Source organism: Sphaerodactylus townsendi, linkage group LG16 (assembly GCF_021028975.2).
Source record: "Sphaerodactylus townsendi isolate TG3544 linkage group LG16, MPM_Stown_v2.3, whole genome shotgun sequence".
Taxonomy (NCBI): Eukaryota; Metazoa; Chordata; class Lepidosauria; order Squamata; family Sphaerodactylidae; genus Sphaerodactylus; species Sphaerodactylus townsendi.
Window position 1 is genome coordinate 24,605,204 of NC_059440.1, and position 18,107 is coordinate 24,623,310.

The 18,107-nt window shown below is 43.9% G+C and overlaps 1 protein-coding gene across 1 annotated transcript in view; it reads left to right on the top strand.

Moving 5' to 3' along the window:
* MEGF6 (multiple EGF like domains 6) overlaps positions 1–18,107 on the top strand; it is a 154,350-nt gene that overhangs the window by 5,937 nt on the left and 130,306 nt on the right. Inside the window, exon 3 of the mRNA XM_048519305.1 lies at positions 8,047–8,156. Coding sequence (XP_048375262.1) covers positions 8,047–8,156 — 110 coding nt within the window. The remainder of the gene's footprint in view (positions 1–8,046; positions 8,157–18,107) is intronic.

Sequence of the window (18,107 nt, forward strand, 5' to 3'; positions counted from 1 at the left end):
AAATTGTACCCCCATTTTAGCAAATCCATTGTGTAATTTTTTTCATGTGCCCCCAAATGCTTTGGCGTGTACCCTTGGGGGAACATGTACCCCAGGTTATGAACCACCAGTTTAGTCTCAAAGGCTTTGGGGAAGGGAAGGAAACTCATCTTGCTATACTCTGTCTCAGAAAAATATGTTAGTGTAGTCAATTGAGGTGCAGCAGTCGAGAAATTTGTATGTTCCCACACTAGCATATAGTCCCGAATTGGTTGTTGTGAGTTTTCTGGGCTGTGTGGCCGTGGTCTGGTAGATCTTATTACTAATGTTTTGTCTGCATCTGTGGCTGGGATCTTCAGAGGTGTATTACAGAGAGAAGTGTGTCTATAATACTCACTTTGACAGAGCAATAATCTGGTGCAGTATTAGTCTGTCTCAAGTAAGTTTGTTCATTTATTTAGCAGCCTGAACACGCAGGGCGGAGTCTGAGCATATGTTCACTGCGTGAGCTTGCATATATGATTAGGTGCTAATTGTGTGTATAAAACCTATAGTTTTGCACACCCTCTTGTTTACACGCTCTTCTAAGTGTGACGTGCAGCCTAGCATCTGTTTTCTGAAAGGATGCATTGACCTTTATTTATTAGGGATTCGCAGGGGCGTATCTATAAAAAATAGTGCCTGGGGTACTCTGGCCCCAAATCTCTAGGAATTTTCCCAACCTAGACTTCGCAACCCAACTTCCTGTTATGTTGTTCAAGGATCTTTAGGATCTTTTCCACATTATTTGGAAAATGAAATTTGTTGGAAGAGAAAACAGGCTGGCCCTGACAGAGGAAACCGAAGGCGAAAACCGAAGGTGATTATTACCAAGGTTCCACTGTATATAAGTCTGCAATTTCAACTGGTGGAGAATAGAACAGATTTCTTGAGGGAGGGGAGGGAGTGAGGGGTGGCATGCAAGGGAGGGGGGAGGGGGCCCGGCATCTGGACATGGCCCACCCACCCTAGTGGAGCGAGTGGGAGGGGAGGGAGGGGTGGCATGCAAGTGAAGGGGAGGGAGTGAGGGATGGCATGCAAGGGAAGGGGGAAGGGAGGGGAGTGAGTGAGTGAGGGGTGGCATGCAACGGAGGGGAGGGAAGGGGAGGGAGCCCGGCATCTGGACATGGCCCACCCACCCTAGTGGAGGGAGGGGAGGAGGGGAAGGGAGGGATGGCATGCCAGGGAAGGGGGAAGGGAGGGGAGGTACGCCCCCCAATGCCAGTGAAATTCCACCCCCAGCATCCTCCCTCCTGCCCCTTGCCTGCCCTGTGCCCCCCTTCTCTCTCCAGAGGTGTGTGTGTGTGTGAACAGTGCAGAGTTTTTCTTGATAGAGCAACCACTGCTCCATTTGCTTCAGCTTTTCCACCCCAGATGTGACTAAATGGCCACAGCCCGGCAACATTTGACCCCATATGTTCCCCTGGGCAGTACGCCCCTAGGGATTCTGTTCCTCTTGTTGGTTACAGAATCCTTTAGATTGGTTTCATTTGAGCCTTAACCTTTCCCAAACGTTGTAGGATAGTCAGGTCTGATTAAAATGGTAAATACTTTTTAAAAAATGTTCTTGGAAGAAACTTGGCTTTAAAGTGTTGTGTAGTGTTTAAGGAATTCCAAACACCCTGTAATTGTTGACAATTAGCTTGTTGATGAGATCTGCCCACCGGTAAGAATCGGTATCAAACTGAACCTCTGATACATGTCAACATACTTTGTCTTGAAGTCTGTGTCTTTGTCTAGCGAGGGAAATGCTTTGAAATGTGAGGGGCCTTGTCTGCTGTCTCAGGACTTCAAAGGCTCCGAATTCTCCAGTTGCAAATAGCTTGTTCAGTGCTTGCTTGCTTTGTGACTTATTCTTTGCATGTTGTACATCAGGGAACAGAAACACAACATTTCCCCTCTCTATTAGGAAGTAGTTGCTCTTTTCATGTTCAAAAATGTTGAATTTTTTTTTGTGACAAGAAAAGGAGGGGGCGGGGTTTGCGCTAGTAGCAAATTATTGTCACAACTCCCAAAACAAAAAGGAAGTCAAGAGAGAATAGAACAGAACTGGCTGTTTGTAATTAAGTAATCGGTTCAGGTGGTATTTTACAGATCGAATAAATAAGCAGCACTCTGCAACCTACATTGTGACGGAAGGGTTAACAAAGTGAGGGGTGACCTCCATGCCACACTAGCTTTCTTCAATGGCGTATCTAGGAGGCAGGGGGGCATATGACTCAGGCGCCATTTACCTGAGTCACCTGGGGTGTGAATTTTGGTCACCTGCCCCCTCTCTCTTCCCCACACCCTTTCCTCCCCTTTATGCCAGTGGAAAAGTTGGTAAGGAAGGGAGGGAAAAGTCATATGAGGAAGAGCTGAAGAATTTGGATTTATACTCAACCGTAAGGAACCTCAAAGCGACTTGCAAACACCATCCCTTCTTCTCCCCACAGCAGACATCTTGTGAGGTAGGTGGGGCTGAGAGAGTTCGGAGAGAACCGTGCCTCGCTCAAAGTCACCCGGCAGGGATGTAGGAAACAAATCCAGTTCACTAGATAAGAGTCTGCCACTCATGTGGAGGAGCGAGGTCTGTCACCATCTGGAGTTGCATCAATGGGCTGCTGCGGTGATTCAGAAGCATCTTCACAAGCTCCGGAAAAGGCACACCCAGGGCTGGACCTGATTTTGGCTGCAGTTTCCCAGATTTCCTTCTTGTAACAGGGGAATCGCAACAGCTGCTCTTCTTTCTCCAGCTGGATATTTAAACTAGTATTTAAACTAGATGGGGCATCCTGTTCTGGGCAATGGTGGAAAATGGGCATCAGAAGACCTTTGTCAATTGTTAAAAGAATGGTAAATCGAGCAGCAGTGGCGTAGGAGGTTAAGAGCTCGTGTATCTAATCTGGAGGAACTGGGTTTGATTCCCAGCTCTGCCGCCTGAGCTGTGGAGGCTTATCTGGGGAATTCAGATTAGCCTGTGCACTCCCACACACACCAGCTGGGTGACCTTGGGCTAGTCACAGCTTCTCGGAGCTCTCTCAGCCCCACCTACCTCACAGGGTGTTTGTTGTGAGTGGGGAAGGGCAAGGAGATTGTTAGCCCCTTTGAGTCTCCTGCAGGAGAGAAAGGGGGATATAAATCCAAACTCCTCCTCCTCCTCTTCCTCTTCCTCCTCCTCCTCCTCCTCCGACTACTACTACTTCTTCTACTTCTACTTCTACTTCTACTACCACTACCACCACCACTACCACCACCACCACCACCACCACTACTACTACTACTACTACTACTACTACTACTACTACTACTACTACTACTACTACTGTTTTCCTTTTGGAATTGAATTATGTAGCCAACGCTGCCTTGCCAAGTGACCGTGACACTTGAAAGGGGTGTAGGGCTGCCAACTCCAGGTTGGGAAATTCCTGGAAAATTGGGGGGTGGGGCTTGGGGAGGGACCCCAGAAGGGCATAATGCCACAGAGTTCAACCTCCGCAATTGCTATTTTTCCCCAGGAGAACTGATCTCTGTAGTGTGGTTATCATTGATTATCAGAATCAGTGATTCTGGCAGGTTTGCTGACCAAATTCCAGAATTCACCTTTTTCAAAATAATTCTATTCTTACATCTGTTTCTGTATTGTTGTGTTTCATGTTTTTTTACAGGCTTGTTTTTCAACAACAACAACCACCTTTATTTGGCATTTAAAAATAGGTTCTAGAGCGTTGCCAGACATTTTTGAAATACAAATCAAGAGTACATTCAAAACGCAGACAGGAAGACTGTATATAGCAGTATACATTACTTAGAAAGTTCTGTCACTCGTAAAAGAAATTTTGCTACTTTTTCCAAGAGCATGACATCTGTGTTTAACAGAAGCTCCACAACAGAACAGTCAGAGTTACTTTCAGATGTGTCTAGGGCCAGCCTGGGAGAGAAATTCCTAATGCCCACATATCTCGGACAGTCAAGAATAATGTGAGCAAGAGTCTCCACTTGATTTTTACAGTGCGGACAAACCCGATCCTGGAGAGGGATGGATAAGTAACGACCCTTTGTAATGGCTGATGGGAAGGTTTTGGATCTGGCCCTTGTGATAATCCATCTCTGTTGGGGTTCAGTTAATAATTCAAGATATTTGGCTACGTTCACCCAGATGATCCTTGATGTAACAAGATGCTCAGGCAGGTCTGGAGGTGTTATCAACTCTGTGTATTCTTGAGGTATTTCTGAGCCATGTACATCTAAATAGGTGAGATCTCTGTGTGACTGCACTTCCTGTGGCAGCAAGAGACGTGACTCTGACTGGCATTTTGAGCTCAGACCAGAGGAACTGGATTAAATCAGAAACTGTATAAGGCAACGAAACTGTTCCATGCTCCTGTGCTCCTCAGCTCTCCTTCCTACTCCTCTGGGCCTTTTTAAGCAAGCCATTTTGTCCAACTTTTGGAACAGATGGAAAATTGAGCATCGTGCCTTTTAATGGAATATTATTACAGAACACAGTTTAATGAGATCCTCTCTTTATAAGCTTTTATTGGAAGTCCTGTTGGGTATTAGTGTAGGGCAGTAGTTTTCCAAATACCAGATAGCTGTGTCTTGCCACAAAAGCTTGCTGCCTCGCAGAGGAACTTGGGACATGGTCCATGATGCGCCGATTTCATATGGGGCAGTGGCATGCATGGCCTCTTCAACCTTATTAGAGAAATGCAAAATGTGTCCTTTTACTTCTGCAGCATTTTCCATTTTCTGACCTGTGATGTCCGAGAGACGTTGAAATGCCACAGTGGAACCCAGACAGCTGTTGTGTTTCAGGAGTAAAATGGTTGCAAAATGGAATCAAAGCATTTCGAATCCTCTGTCACTTTGTTGTTTTATTCCTGGGTCTTGCACATAGTGGTGTGCATGTGCAGCTAGCTTGCATAGGGCAGGTTGGCCATTATGGCCACAGGAGAAGATCCCAGTGGACCGATAGCCTTGGGGGGATGCATCTCTGAGATTATTATGCCTTTCCAGTCCACTGTTGTTGCAGATTTCGTTCCTTTTATATCTTTCCCTCTCCTGTTCATTACTGATGGATGCCTTGATAAAACATTGCAAAAAAGCAGTTTTTACTTGATTGTACATGTGGGGTTTGTATACAGCTGCTATTTTCCTCCTCCAGTAATTAGGCCTAGAGTGAGGGAGGGGAGGAAGTGAGGGGTTGCATGCAAGGGAGGGGAGTGAGGGGGCCGGCATCTGGACATGGCCCACCCAACCTAGCGGAGGGAGGGGGAGGGGAGAGAGAGAGGGGTGGCATGCAAGGGAAGGGGAGTGAGGGAGGGGAAGAAGTGAGGGGTGGCACGCAAGGGAGGGGAGGGAGCAAGTAATTAGGCCTAGAGTGGCCAGTGTGACTTTTCCCTCTTACAGAAAGTAAATTGGATCGAATGGGGTACAGGGGAGATTAAAAATTATCTGTTTGGGTTGCGAACTGATCTACCTGTCCTATTAACATGGCACATTGCTTCACTGTTGCCTTACATGTTTGGGATAACACATCTGCATGCATCTGCACACTGCAAAGGAAGATCACAAAAAGGTAGCCAGTATTCACCAACAGGTTTCTGAGTACTACAGGAGCAGCAGTGGCATAGTGGTGAAGAGCAGGTGTACTCTAATCTGGAGGGGTTTGATTCCCTGCTCTGCCCCTTGCGCTGTGGAGGCTTATCTGGGGAATTTAGATTAGCCTGTACTCTCCAATGGTGGCTAGTTTCTTGATTAATGCTCTGAAATAATCCTCTGGGCTTCTCTCTCTGTATATATTATGTTTGTACACTTTCAACATTCTTCCCAGTTCTCTTATTTCGTCTATTTTTATTCAGTGTTTCTCTTTTTGATGCTTAACAAAAGTTACTGTACTGTACTGATAGGTGGAAAAATGGAACAGGTAGCACAGATGCATTCAGTCTAGCCAGCAAACTTTTCTCTCTGACACTCTTTTCTGAGTTCTTCACATTAATGTGCACTTTTTAAAGTGGATTCTGTGATGTAAAAAACAGACTTCATTAAGCTTAGAACCGAGTGCAGTGCGGAGGGAGATTTCAGCAGCGGGAGATCCAGATGGGTTTTCCCCACTTTACTAGCTGTTTTGCAGTTTGATGACTAGATATTTCTTTTCCAGATGTGTTTTTCGCTCCATGTTTTAACTGCTTGTACTCAAAAGGATGAAATACTTCTTATTTTCCATAGATCAAACGATTTCCCCCTTTCTTTTTCTTTTCCAAATATGTATGGACTATTTGAATGAAACCAAATGATGCGTTATCATCCTTTAGCAGAGCTTCATAGGGCTTCACAGATGGATGGAACTGCTAAAAAATTAATTATGGGAGGGCAATTTTTACTGGTGTGGGTGAAAGTTATGTGCACATGTATATTTGGAGAATGTTTTGGTTCTGGTGCGTTTACTGTCATAAACGGCTGGTTTTTTAAAATGACAGAGATGCTAAGAATACTACGGGAGGGGCCACAGGTCAGGGGTCAAGCATTTGCATTGCCAGTTTTGATCCACTGAAAAGTTAGAAGGGTCCAGTAGCCAGTGATGTAAGTGACCTTACCTCAGACCCTACAGGACCCATCAGAAGAGACCATATCGATTTTGCAAACATTGACTATCTGACTCAGTATAAAGCAGTTTCTTTACATTTATTCATGTGTCTATTAGCACATCTTTGCTGTTTCTACAACCAAGGGTGTAATCATGCAAGAAGTTGGAGAGCAGTGTTTGGAATTTTCCAAAAGGAACAGTTCTATGTGTGTCTGTAAGGGGAGGATTTGGAGTTATTCAGAGGTGGGATCCAACCAGTTCTCATCACTTCACTAGAAGTGGTTACTCATTTTTTTCTGAGTGCTGGGAAGGGGTTACTAAAGCAACCTCCTTGCCCAACAGGGACTGGAGGTGCGTGTGTGCGGCAGCACCACTGTTTGAATCCCACCACCATCGGAACCTGTTATTAAAATTTTTGGATCCCATCACTGGAGTTATTGTTATCGGCTAATTGCTAAATCTGATGTGTTTTAAGTCGCCATCTGTAATTTGTTTCTTATTTTATAGTTCTTATGTATTTTGTTGGTATTTATTCTGTTTATACTGTTATGCTATGTTGTTCGCCGCCCTGAGCCCTACGGGGATGGGCAGGGTATAAATCCAAATCCAAATAGTTGCTTAGGGGAAAGTTTTAAACCTGTCTTCCATCTCACATTCTCAATGCAAATTGCCCTCCTTTACCCTGAGATGGTTCTTGACCAGGTAAACAGACTGTTCTCCCCTTGCTATGAATATAAAGTATGGGAGATGCCATTGCAGATTTCAAATGATGCTCTGCACTAGCTCATACTTACTATCTCATGCATCTTGGGGATTGGGTTAATATGCAGATTTAAATGTAACCAGTCAATTATCGATTAAAAGCTAGATGATTGTTCACTTCACTGTTATGCAATTTGGTGGGCAATCCTATTTTCTTAATTTTCTTGGGAGCTGTTTGTTTCCGAGAACACATAGCCTAAAGGAGCCAGAATTTGGGCTGGCAGATGTTTTTTGATGGATACACCTGGCATTCTGCAATGCGCAGGAAGTTCTCTCTCTCACTTTTACATTCCTTTTGCATCTGGAGCAAACAGTTGAATGTCCTGCCAAAAAGATATTTTGAAAATTATGGATTTTTTTTTAAAGTGGCAGCAAAGCCAAATCAATCTTATTTAACTGCTTTCGAAAGCCTGGTGAAACTGGAAAGGGGAAGATTTCTTATGCAGTATTTTAGCGCAGTTTTCTATACCTTCATATTCTTGGAGGCCACTGGGGATAAGGCACTGTATCCGCTCCAGCTGTTTGTACAACTTTTATGGAGGGTATCTATACTAAAACTTGATGAGACTTGGAGCTGGTCTCAGAGAAGTATTGTAGAGAGAGGGTTTTTTGCGTGAATGATAGCTACAATTAAGCATAGGTGTATTTGTTACTGATCTGTGTGCACAACATAATAGTCCATATGCTTTCTATTTCAGGACAGTGTATTATGTGGAAAACAGGCAAGTGTATAGCATGCAGTACCAGACTGTGTACAGATGTTGTTCGGGATGGTCTCAACTTGGCGGAGACTCCGGCTGCCGTTACCGTAAGTGACCATGACCTGCTGAAGATGTTCTTAGCCTTTCATTAATTAGTGTGTTTGGAGGAATGGCAACTCTTGATTATTTGGAGCAGGGCCAGCGTGGTGTAGTGGTTAAGAGTGGAGGACTCTAATCCGGAGAACTGGGTTTGATTCCCCATTCCTCCACAGGAGTGGCAGACTCTTATGAACCAGATGCTCCCCTACATTCCTGCTGGGTGACCTTGGGCTAGTCACAGTTCTTTGGAACTCTCTCAGCCCCACCTACCTCGCAAGGTGTCTGTTGTGGGGAGAGGAAGTGAAGGAGTTTGTAAACTGTCTTGAGACTCCTTACAGGAGAGAAAGGTGGGGTATAAAGTTTTGTTGAGATCTGAGAATGTGCCTCCGTCCAGGGGTGTGGGGAGGTGTCCCAGTTTGAGGCCATGTGCTAATTAACCCCAGTATTAATTAGTATCTCCTTGGCAGATTTAATAAGCAAGAAAAGGCTAAAAGATTGTGCCCATGATTGTGCTCAGTTGAATCTCTGGCCCACCAATTACTACACTGTCTCAGATTCAAGGAAATCAGATCCAATTATGTGAATCTTACTCCTTTACATTTACCCAATCTCCCCGATTTAATTAGATTACACTACTTGTTGGACAATCCGGATCCTTCTCTCAGTATGATAGTGGCAGACTTTCTTCTGGAAATTACTAAACACCAGTAGATTTCCTTCGACCTAATATTTATTTCATGTATTGTATATGCTTTTTAATCTGTTTTTATTAATGTTGTACTGTTGTCTATGCCAATAAAGGCTTGCTAATTAATTAAATTAGTATCTCCTAAATCTACCGTTCCTTTATTCACTGGTGTGACTGCCAACCTCCCAGTTTCGGGAAGCAGGGGAAAGAATATAAACGACCACGTGCTGATCAAGATATGATTACTTTCTCATTCAAATGCCCATAAAATAAGGAAGAAATCCTATGGTGCTGGAGGAAGCTCTGGTATAGCTGAAGGCCTAAAGGGCAATCGACAGAAAATGGCCTTCTATCAACTGCCAAAGCAAATTAACCACTGTCAAGGTTTTCCTGTAGAGGAAGCACATAATAGCATTCAGGAAAGCTACAGGAGGAAAAGCAATAGAGCTGGCCTAAAGAAACATCTGAAAATGGTCACTTGAGCTGCAAAAGTAAGGAGGAGGAAGCGTATCATTTGTAGAAGGAAAAGCCATGCACAGATAATAGGTAGGGACTCAGATAGGGACTTGAAACAACAATGATCTCTGTTCAGGGAAAAAATGTGTAATTTTCTAGGCAGAACAAAATTAGGGATATACTGATGGTGGGCTAGCAGGATTAGATCCTGTCTCTTTAAGCTTTTACAAATAGGAGTCCTTTGTTTTCCCTACCAGGGCAAAGTATGTCTTCAAAGGAGTAATTTATGTTGGGAAAGGTCACAGGAGGAACAATTGAATCCTCCCTCCCAGATGAAACTGCTTTTTACCAAGTCAGGCTATTGATCAGCTCAGCTCAGCATTGACTACTGAACTGGTGGTGACTTTCCAACAGCTTTTCTCAGCACCTGCGATACAGTTTCCAACTCTGGACTGGGAGATTCCTGCAGATCTGGGGGTGGAGCCTGGGGAGGGAGGAATTTGGGGAGAAGTGGGACCTCAGTGGGAAAAAGAGTGCTTATTGTTGGGGCTACTGCCCAGTCTGGTGGGCAGATAAATGGGAGCTGGGTTCTTCATTAGACCCTTCATTGACCTGCTGGCACCCCAGTGACCAGCATATTGTTGAATTTGACAGCCTTGCATGCAGCAAGCACGGAATTCTGGGAGAGCTCAGTGAACATTCTAAAAGTGACAGTTGGAGTCTGTAGCTTTCTGACTCTGATGAGGAAAGGTGTTGTTCAGTGTTCTGTTAACTAAAGCTATGTAAAAGCCTCTGACTGAAAGTTTAATACTGTAAACTATACTGTAAACCAAATTGTAACCAAAGTGATGAACTGTAAATGTATCGACATATAAGTGTTAGTTTGTTTATATCTAAATCTATATATACATATTATATATATGTATATGTGTATGTATATATAATATGTATATGTATAAATATATACACACACATATATACACACACATGTGTGTGTATACGGTATTTATATGTATATGTGTAAGTGTGTATATACCTGTTGACCTTCACATATTGCATATCCACTAATGATGCATGCCAATACCATCCTCCATAAATGAACTTTAGATGTTGGATTTTAGATAAATGTATGAAAAGACTTCTGCCTGAGGCCTGGAGAGTTGCTGCCAGTCTGAGTAGACAGTGCTGAGCATCATGGACCAGTGGTCCGATTCATCCTAAAGCAACTTTATGTGTATCCACACATAATCTTGACCTCCTGTAAATAAAGCATACCAGCTAGTCAACTACCCTTTGGTGTTTGATGCGTTTCCAGAGGGCCTGAATCAATTATCCTCCTCCTCTAGATAGTATCTTAAACAGAATTCTGAAGATCCTTTTCAACACCAATTCATTACCTTGGAGATCTGGGCTGTCCAAGTTGAATGCTACCTTTGTGTTCATAAGCAGCCATTGGTGGGGATGTTTCTTAAGAGACTTGAACAACAATTTAACTCAAGCCAACACAAAGGCTTAAGGGCCATTGTTTTCAGGCAGGTGAAGTCCAAAGCAGCAGTGGGTTCAGGCTTCGTTCATAATAGGATTTAAGCCAGAGATTGTGGTGTCCAGAAAAAGAGCTATGTTCATTGATGAGCTGAGGAACAGGAAACTTGGAGGATGGCAAATGGAAGTTACCTGTGCCAGTGTGGCATAGTGGCTAAGAGCAGGTGGATTCTAATCTGGAGAACTGCTTTTGATTCTCCACTCCTCCACCTGAGTGGCAGAGGCTTATCTGGTGAACCAGATGTGTTTGCGCACTCCTATGTTCCTGCTGGGTGACTTTGGGCTAGTCACAGTTCTTTGGAACTCTTTCAGCCCCACCTACCTGACCAGGTGTCTGTTGTGGGGAGAGGAGCTTGTAAACTTCCTTGAGTCTCCTTACAGGAGAGAAATGGGGGTATAAATCCAAACTACTCCTTTATTCATCAGGGGGACCTTTTTTGCAGCTCAACTACCTGAGATCTTTTAAATTAAACCAATTCTGCAAAGTGTGTGTTCCACGAATCAGCTCTAGGTTCTCCAAGTTTTTCTCTGTTAGGACTAAATGATTTTTGTTTTCAACAGCAGAAACAGAATAGCAGGAAATTTAGTCATGTTTTATTAGCAGCTATCACGGGAGTAATGGTGTGATAAAGCCCAACAATGAAAGTCTTATCAATATTGCCATCTTGTTTATGCTAAAAGTAACATGGCAAACTGTACTCCAAGAGTTTGTGAAACTTTCCTACATACCTTACCAGAATTTCAGACTAAATAGTGAAATCGACACTGAGATCTTAATGTCTGTTGCAACTTCTGCTTCTATTGTGTTGTAAATCTGTGGCTTGGTCTAGCAGCAGAACAAGAGCTGAATTTTAACTGGCGTGGCTGTATGCCACAGCACAGGACTACGAAGGCCCCATAAGTCTTCAGTGTGCTCTTACCCAAAGGAAAAGTGACCCAGAAGCGCTTCTTTTGGAATTTCTCACTATTTGAGAAAGAGGGGAAACGTATCACATATAATCCCCATTTTATCCAGTAGATCAGGTCAAGTTACTTATGGGTATGCAATCATGTAATAAAATGGTAATGCAAGGAGGTCCAGATGTGTTGAGAATGTATGTTGTTGCAGCTTCTCTGGACCTGGAGAATACAGAGCAGACAGTATTTTTTCAATCAAAAGAATGAATTGGTACAAATTTATGGGGTGTAGTAGTTGGACTATGATTTGGTCAATCTGTATTCCAGTTCTCCCTCTGCCATGAGGCTTACTGGGTGACCATGGACCTGTCAGTCTCTCTCAGCAGAACCTACCTCACCTGGTTGTTGTGAGGATAAACTGTGGAGGCACTGCGAATCCTACACCTTGAAGCTTTCTTATATTGAATGAGACCACTGGTACATCATCGTTAGTATTGACCAGTCAGATTGGCAGCCTTTCTGCATCGTCTCAGACAGGGTCTTTCACATGACTTCTCACCTGGTCCTTTTTAACTAGAGATGCTGGGGATTGAACATGGGACCTTCTGCATGCCAAGCAGATTCTCTACCACTGAGCCACAGCCTGAGCTCCTTGAAAGGAGGGCAGGATGAATAAGGAGGAAAAGAAGGAGGGAAGAAGAAGAGAGAAGAAGAATGTATATCCCTTCTTTCTCTCCTGTAAAAAGACTCAAAGGTGCTTACAATCTCCTTTCCTTTCCCCCTCCCAACAACAAACACCCTGTGAGGTGGGTGGGGCTGAGAGAGCTCCGAAGAACTGTGACTAGCCCAAGGTCACCCAGCTGGCATGTCCTGGAGTGTACAAGCTTCACCAGATAAGCCCCCCACAGCTCAAGTGGCAGAGCAGGGAATCAACCCCAGTTCTCCAGATTAGAGTGCACCTGCTCTTAACCACTACACCACGCTGGCTCTCTCATAAGATCTCATGAATGGCTCACATTCCCATACTGTGTCCAACCCCAAGGGACTCCCGGAGTGGCTAATAATAAAAGCGATTGAAGACTTTAACAATGGGTTAATTCTGGCCCCAGCTACCCCAGGCCTGTACGTCAGTGACGGGCAAAGCAGTCGAAAGCCAGAGCCACAAAACAGCTATCAAAAGGCTCCAAGAAATCCACACACAATGCAGAACACAGATGAATGCTTTGACGTGCGCCAACAGGACCCTATCTGCACCCTGCCACAGTAATTGATTTGGAGTGGGCCACAAAAACGCTCACCTGAGAAGCAGCAGATAGGGCTGCATTTTCCTTACTGTCTTTTATTCTTCCCCTCTGGCTTTTTGTTTCATGCGGTTTTGTCTCTGGCACTCTAGATCCGAGAGATTCCGCACGTGAATGCCATGTGTTTTGAATTCAGGTACTTGTGGCGCACAAAAGCGCTCTCTCTTCTCTGTTTACTCTTTCTCTCTGCAGAAATATATCTTCACTTTAGACTCTGTGGCTTTTGTTCCCCTCGCCCGTCCCTCTTTGGCGACCGGATCGACACACAAAAATGCTTTGATCTCCTTTACGCTTCTGATTGGTTTTTCTAAAGCCTTTTTGTTTTTTGAATCTCTTAGTTACCATCTTGCCAGCAAGCTGGAAAGTCCCCCAAAGCGATTTCTTGGACCTGGTTGAATGTGTAGAGATGAGTCGAAAGGGGCTGTAGCGGAGTAGATTTTCACAACATCTGGTAGTCTAGGGTCTAACTCTCTCCCTCCCTCCTCTGGCATAGTTCAGACATATTTATAAATCATTGTTTGGCACTAAAAGAACAAACCTGGAAGAAACGTTGGGCTTAGGTCCGCCCTCCCCTATAATTACTGCTAATTACATCCTCCTTTGAAGCTCCATAAGGCAGAGTGGTAAGCTACAGCAGTGGAGTCAAAGCTCTGCTCATGACCTGAGTTCAATTCTGACCGAAGTCAGTTTCATGTGGCCTCTTCAAGTCTGACTCAGCCTTCCATCCTTCCAGGGTTGGTGAAAAGAGTTCTCAGCTGGCTAGGGGTAAAGTGTAGATGACTGGAGAAGGTAATGGCAACTACTCCATAAAATATAGTCTGGCTAGTGAAAGTAATGTGATGTCACCCTATGAATCAGTAATTACCTGATGCTTGCACTGGGAACTGTCTTTACCTCCTTGGGTTTTGGTAAACTCTTGGCTGGTGTTAAAGGTTGAGCGGGCAAACTATGGTTTCCACAGCAAGCTCAGTTTAATGTAAAACTATGGCTGGTAATAACTATGGTTAGTCGGTGAAGCCAAGGTTTGCCTTGCAGATGATTCTATGAGTCCTGGTTTGCCTTAAGAATTCTGGCTTCTATCAATTTCACCTTGGCAAGTGTCTCTGTAGCTAAAAGGCATGAAAATTGGGTAGTCAACCCCAGTGACCAACATATTGTTGGAGTTGACAGTCTTGCATGCAGCAAGCATGGAATTCAGGGAGAGCTCAGTGAACATTGTAAAAGTGAACATTCTAAAAGACTGTAGCTGTCTGATGAGGAAAGATGTTGTTCAGTGTTCTGTTAACTAAAGCTATGTAAAAGCCTCTTACTGAAAGTTTAATACTGTAAACTATGTTTGTTATTGGTAACCAAATTGCAACCAAAATAATGAACTGCAAATGTCAATTACTTTGTTTATATATCTATATATAGTTTTCTCTCAGTATAAGTAAAGTTCTTTTGTTTATGATTTCTGAGATAAAAAGGCTGGTCTTTACCAAGATAACTGTTATATTGGCAAGTGTTTCTGTAGCTAAGGGGCATAAAAATTAGGTAGCCAACTCTGGAAAATTCTTGCCATTTCAGAGTTGGAGCCTGGGAAGGGTATAATTAGAAGAGTAAACTTAATGAGTATGTAATGCTGTAAATTCTCCTCTCTGAAGCTGCTATTTTTTTCTAGGGGACAAATCTCTGGATATCAGTTATACTTCTAGAACTCCAGGCCACACCTGGAGGTTAGCAACTCTATTGGGCAGCTCCAGGGGAACAATCCCCGATGCTCATGTTAGTATGTCACATGAAATCACAATTGTAATGTGGTTAATAAACCAACTTCAAATCCGGTTTGATGAACTCTAGTCATAGTCAGGGCAATATTCAAGCCGTCGTGTTTAGAAGAAGAGTTTGGATTTATACCCCACCTTTCTCTCCTGTAAGGAGACTCAAGGTGGCTTACAAGCTCCTTTCCCTTCCTCTCCCCACAACAGACGCCTTGTGAGGTAGGTGGGGCTGAGAGAGTTAAGAGAGAACTGTGACTAGCCCAAGGTCACCCCAGCAGGAATGTAGGAGTGCAGAAACACATCTGGTTCACCAGATAAGCCTCTGCCACTCAGGTGGAGGAGTGGGGAAACAAACCTGGTTCTCCAGATTACAGTCCAGATTTAAATCACACAAGGGTCACATCTGAGCAACAGAATGTCTTTTTAGTCAGTTGAGAATTTATACAACCTGAAGAGAAAACAGTGCTGGCAAAATCACGGGCAGATTTTTCTTTGAATTCTCTCCCCCACTCCGTGGATTTTTCATCAAGTGTTGTGGACGAGTCCAATGGGAATGTGAACCTTTCCCCAAAGTTATTTCCCCCCTGAGTATTCACAGAGACTACGCTTCTTTCCATCCAAGCCAAAGCCAGGTCCTTTTCTCATTTTGATCAGCCCACCATGGGTGTTCTGTTTCTTTCTCTGCCCAGCTGAGGACAGTAAACTCCCTGGGTTAGATATACCCTGCAGGATTTCTGCAGGTAACCAATGGATTTGTCTGTCTCGTGTTGTTCTGCTCCATAAGGAAACAAGATGTGGCAGGGGGTGCCCTGTTGTTCATCCTTGTGTCAACAAGCAGCCAAGGCGCACTGTTTTCTCTGCCCAAACACGATGTTTGTTCAGTAAATAGGAACGCTAACCACCATTAGTTTGCGCTTCAATTTCTATCAAGCAGTCATGTTCTGAAATAAACACTCCGTGTTTGTTGGAGGGAAGCAGCACATTGTAAGTAAAAGATCTTTTGTATTTGGAGAAGACCAACTCGGGAGAGGCAAATAATGGACTGTGTATTTCATCTTTGATTTTGGAGAAGGCTGTGAGTTTTCTTTGTTTAATCATCTAATTTACTTTAAATATACGAAAGCTTAAGGTGACCAGATGGTCACCTTTGTGAACCGGGATGGGCAGGTAGGCGAGCGTGCGCATACAGCCACAGGAGCGCACTGCCTGTTCTGGGGCGCTCCGAAATGGGAGCGCCCCAGAAGGCCGTGCACCCCTGCGGCTGTGCGTGCGGGAGGCTGTCGCACTGCCTTGCACCCCAGAAGGCAGTGCGGCAGCCTTTCAAAAACCAAGACACTTGAAAAAACCGGCGGGACGCGGGACAAATTGTTTTAAGGTGGGACTGTCCCGCCAAAAGCGGGACGTCTGGTCAGCCTACGAAAGCTGCTTCCCACCCAGTGCAGTAGTCCACTTTGGCTGAGATTGAGTGCGTTTCTTCAACAACTTATGTCAGAGTAATAGAATAGAATCATAGAGTTGGAAGGGACCACAAGGGCCATCCAGCCCAACCCCCTGCCACGCAGGAATGACCAATCAAAGCACTCCTGACAGATGGTCACCCAGCCTCTGTTTAAAAACCTCAAAAGAAGGAGACTCAGTTTGCTTTGATCAATGATAGGCAAATTTGAATTGATAAGAGTACAGAGTTAAGGGCACTCTTAATTTTTGTAGCTTTTTTTGGACATTTGAAGACAGCTTGGATGGATACTTATGTTGGTGGAGAGTGCTAGTTCTTAGGTCATTGCGTTTTCTGTAGTTATGTTACAGAAAGTTGCCATCTATGCTTATTATTGGTTATGCTGATTATGATTATTGTTATGGGTATTATTTCTGCCTTACAATATTTGCTGATTATGTTTGTAATGAGTATTGCTGCCTTATAAACTATGATGTTACGATTACTGATAGTTTTAGTTATGTTGTTGTGTATTTTCAGACCAGCAGCCCTTCCTCTGATGTTCTCGCCGGCATCTTCAGAGGATTTGATGCCAGCCACAGATGCAGGCGAAACGTCAGGAGAGAATGCTGCTAGAACACGGCCATACAGCTCGGAAACCACACAGCACCCCAGTGATTCCGGCCGTGAAAGCCTTCGACAATACATTGATGTTCTTGTTGTTTTTAATGCTATGTTTATAATGCTTTGTTTATTGTTACTTATAATGCTACATTATAATGCTATGCTTACTGATTCTGGGTTTATTGATGCTATGTTTGTTGATGGTTTGTTGTTTGGTGTTGTGACTATTGATGTTATTACGCAGTTGTTGTTCATCGCCTTGAGCCCTTCGAGGGTGGGCGGTATATAAATCTAATAATACAACACAATAATACAGTACTTGTTTACACGTAATATAGTCTCTGAGCTAGTGTTCTTACAAATACCGAAGGGGAAGGGCACCCTAAAAGGTGTGTGTGTGTGTGGGGGGTCCTCTTAGCCGAGTGGTTCTTCCAGTTGCCCAGATTTCTTGGGTGGTGTTGCTGCATTTATTTTAAAGATTCAGCTTGCTTGAATTGTTCACGTCTGTTTGCCATTTTGCTGAGAATTCAGGACATTTCCTCCAGATAACTGAGAAATTTGCTGTCACTGACTCCGAGTCTCTGCTTCAGCCAAACCTGGGTTAAAGTCTTCTGCTTTGGACCTCATCCAGTCAAACAGAGCCCTTGTCAGAGAGCCAAACTGTATCTTTAGCATTTTCTTTGCAATCACCTGGCAGAGTGACAGTTTTTGAGCCAAAGATCTTTTTCTTTGTTTAATAGTCCTTGCTGTATCATAATGCAATGTGCCTATTCTGTCAACCTCTCCTTGTAATAGTGCCTAGATGGAAATTAGTAAAGTGATACATGAAGCTAATTGTAAAAGAGGAGGAAGGATATGGGCCCCAGTTGGGATTGGGGTCAATTGAAGATAGAGAAAACAGCTGGACCTATTTTTGTGTATTCAGTAGAGATGTGAAGGTCTGGAAAAATTCAGGAGGCTAGGGGTTCTGCCTTTTCTTTATCTGAGTTCACGTGGCCACCAGAAGTCGTTTCTCTTGGAGGTTTTTGCTATGGTGTGGATGCTGACCTGCAATGTTTTTCCTCCGAATTTTCCTCACATCCTTATTTCCCATTTGCTGTCTTTCCTTAGGTTCTTCGTCATTTTCTCTGTGCTTTCTCAAACCATCTTTGATCCAGTTTGAGAAAGGACCAAGGAAAGATGAGGGAAACACAGAAGGACAACTCAGGGGAAACAAGATGAGAAAGTTCTGAGGAAAAAATCTGTTGCAGGTCAGC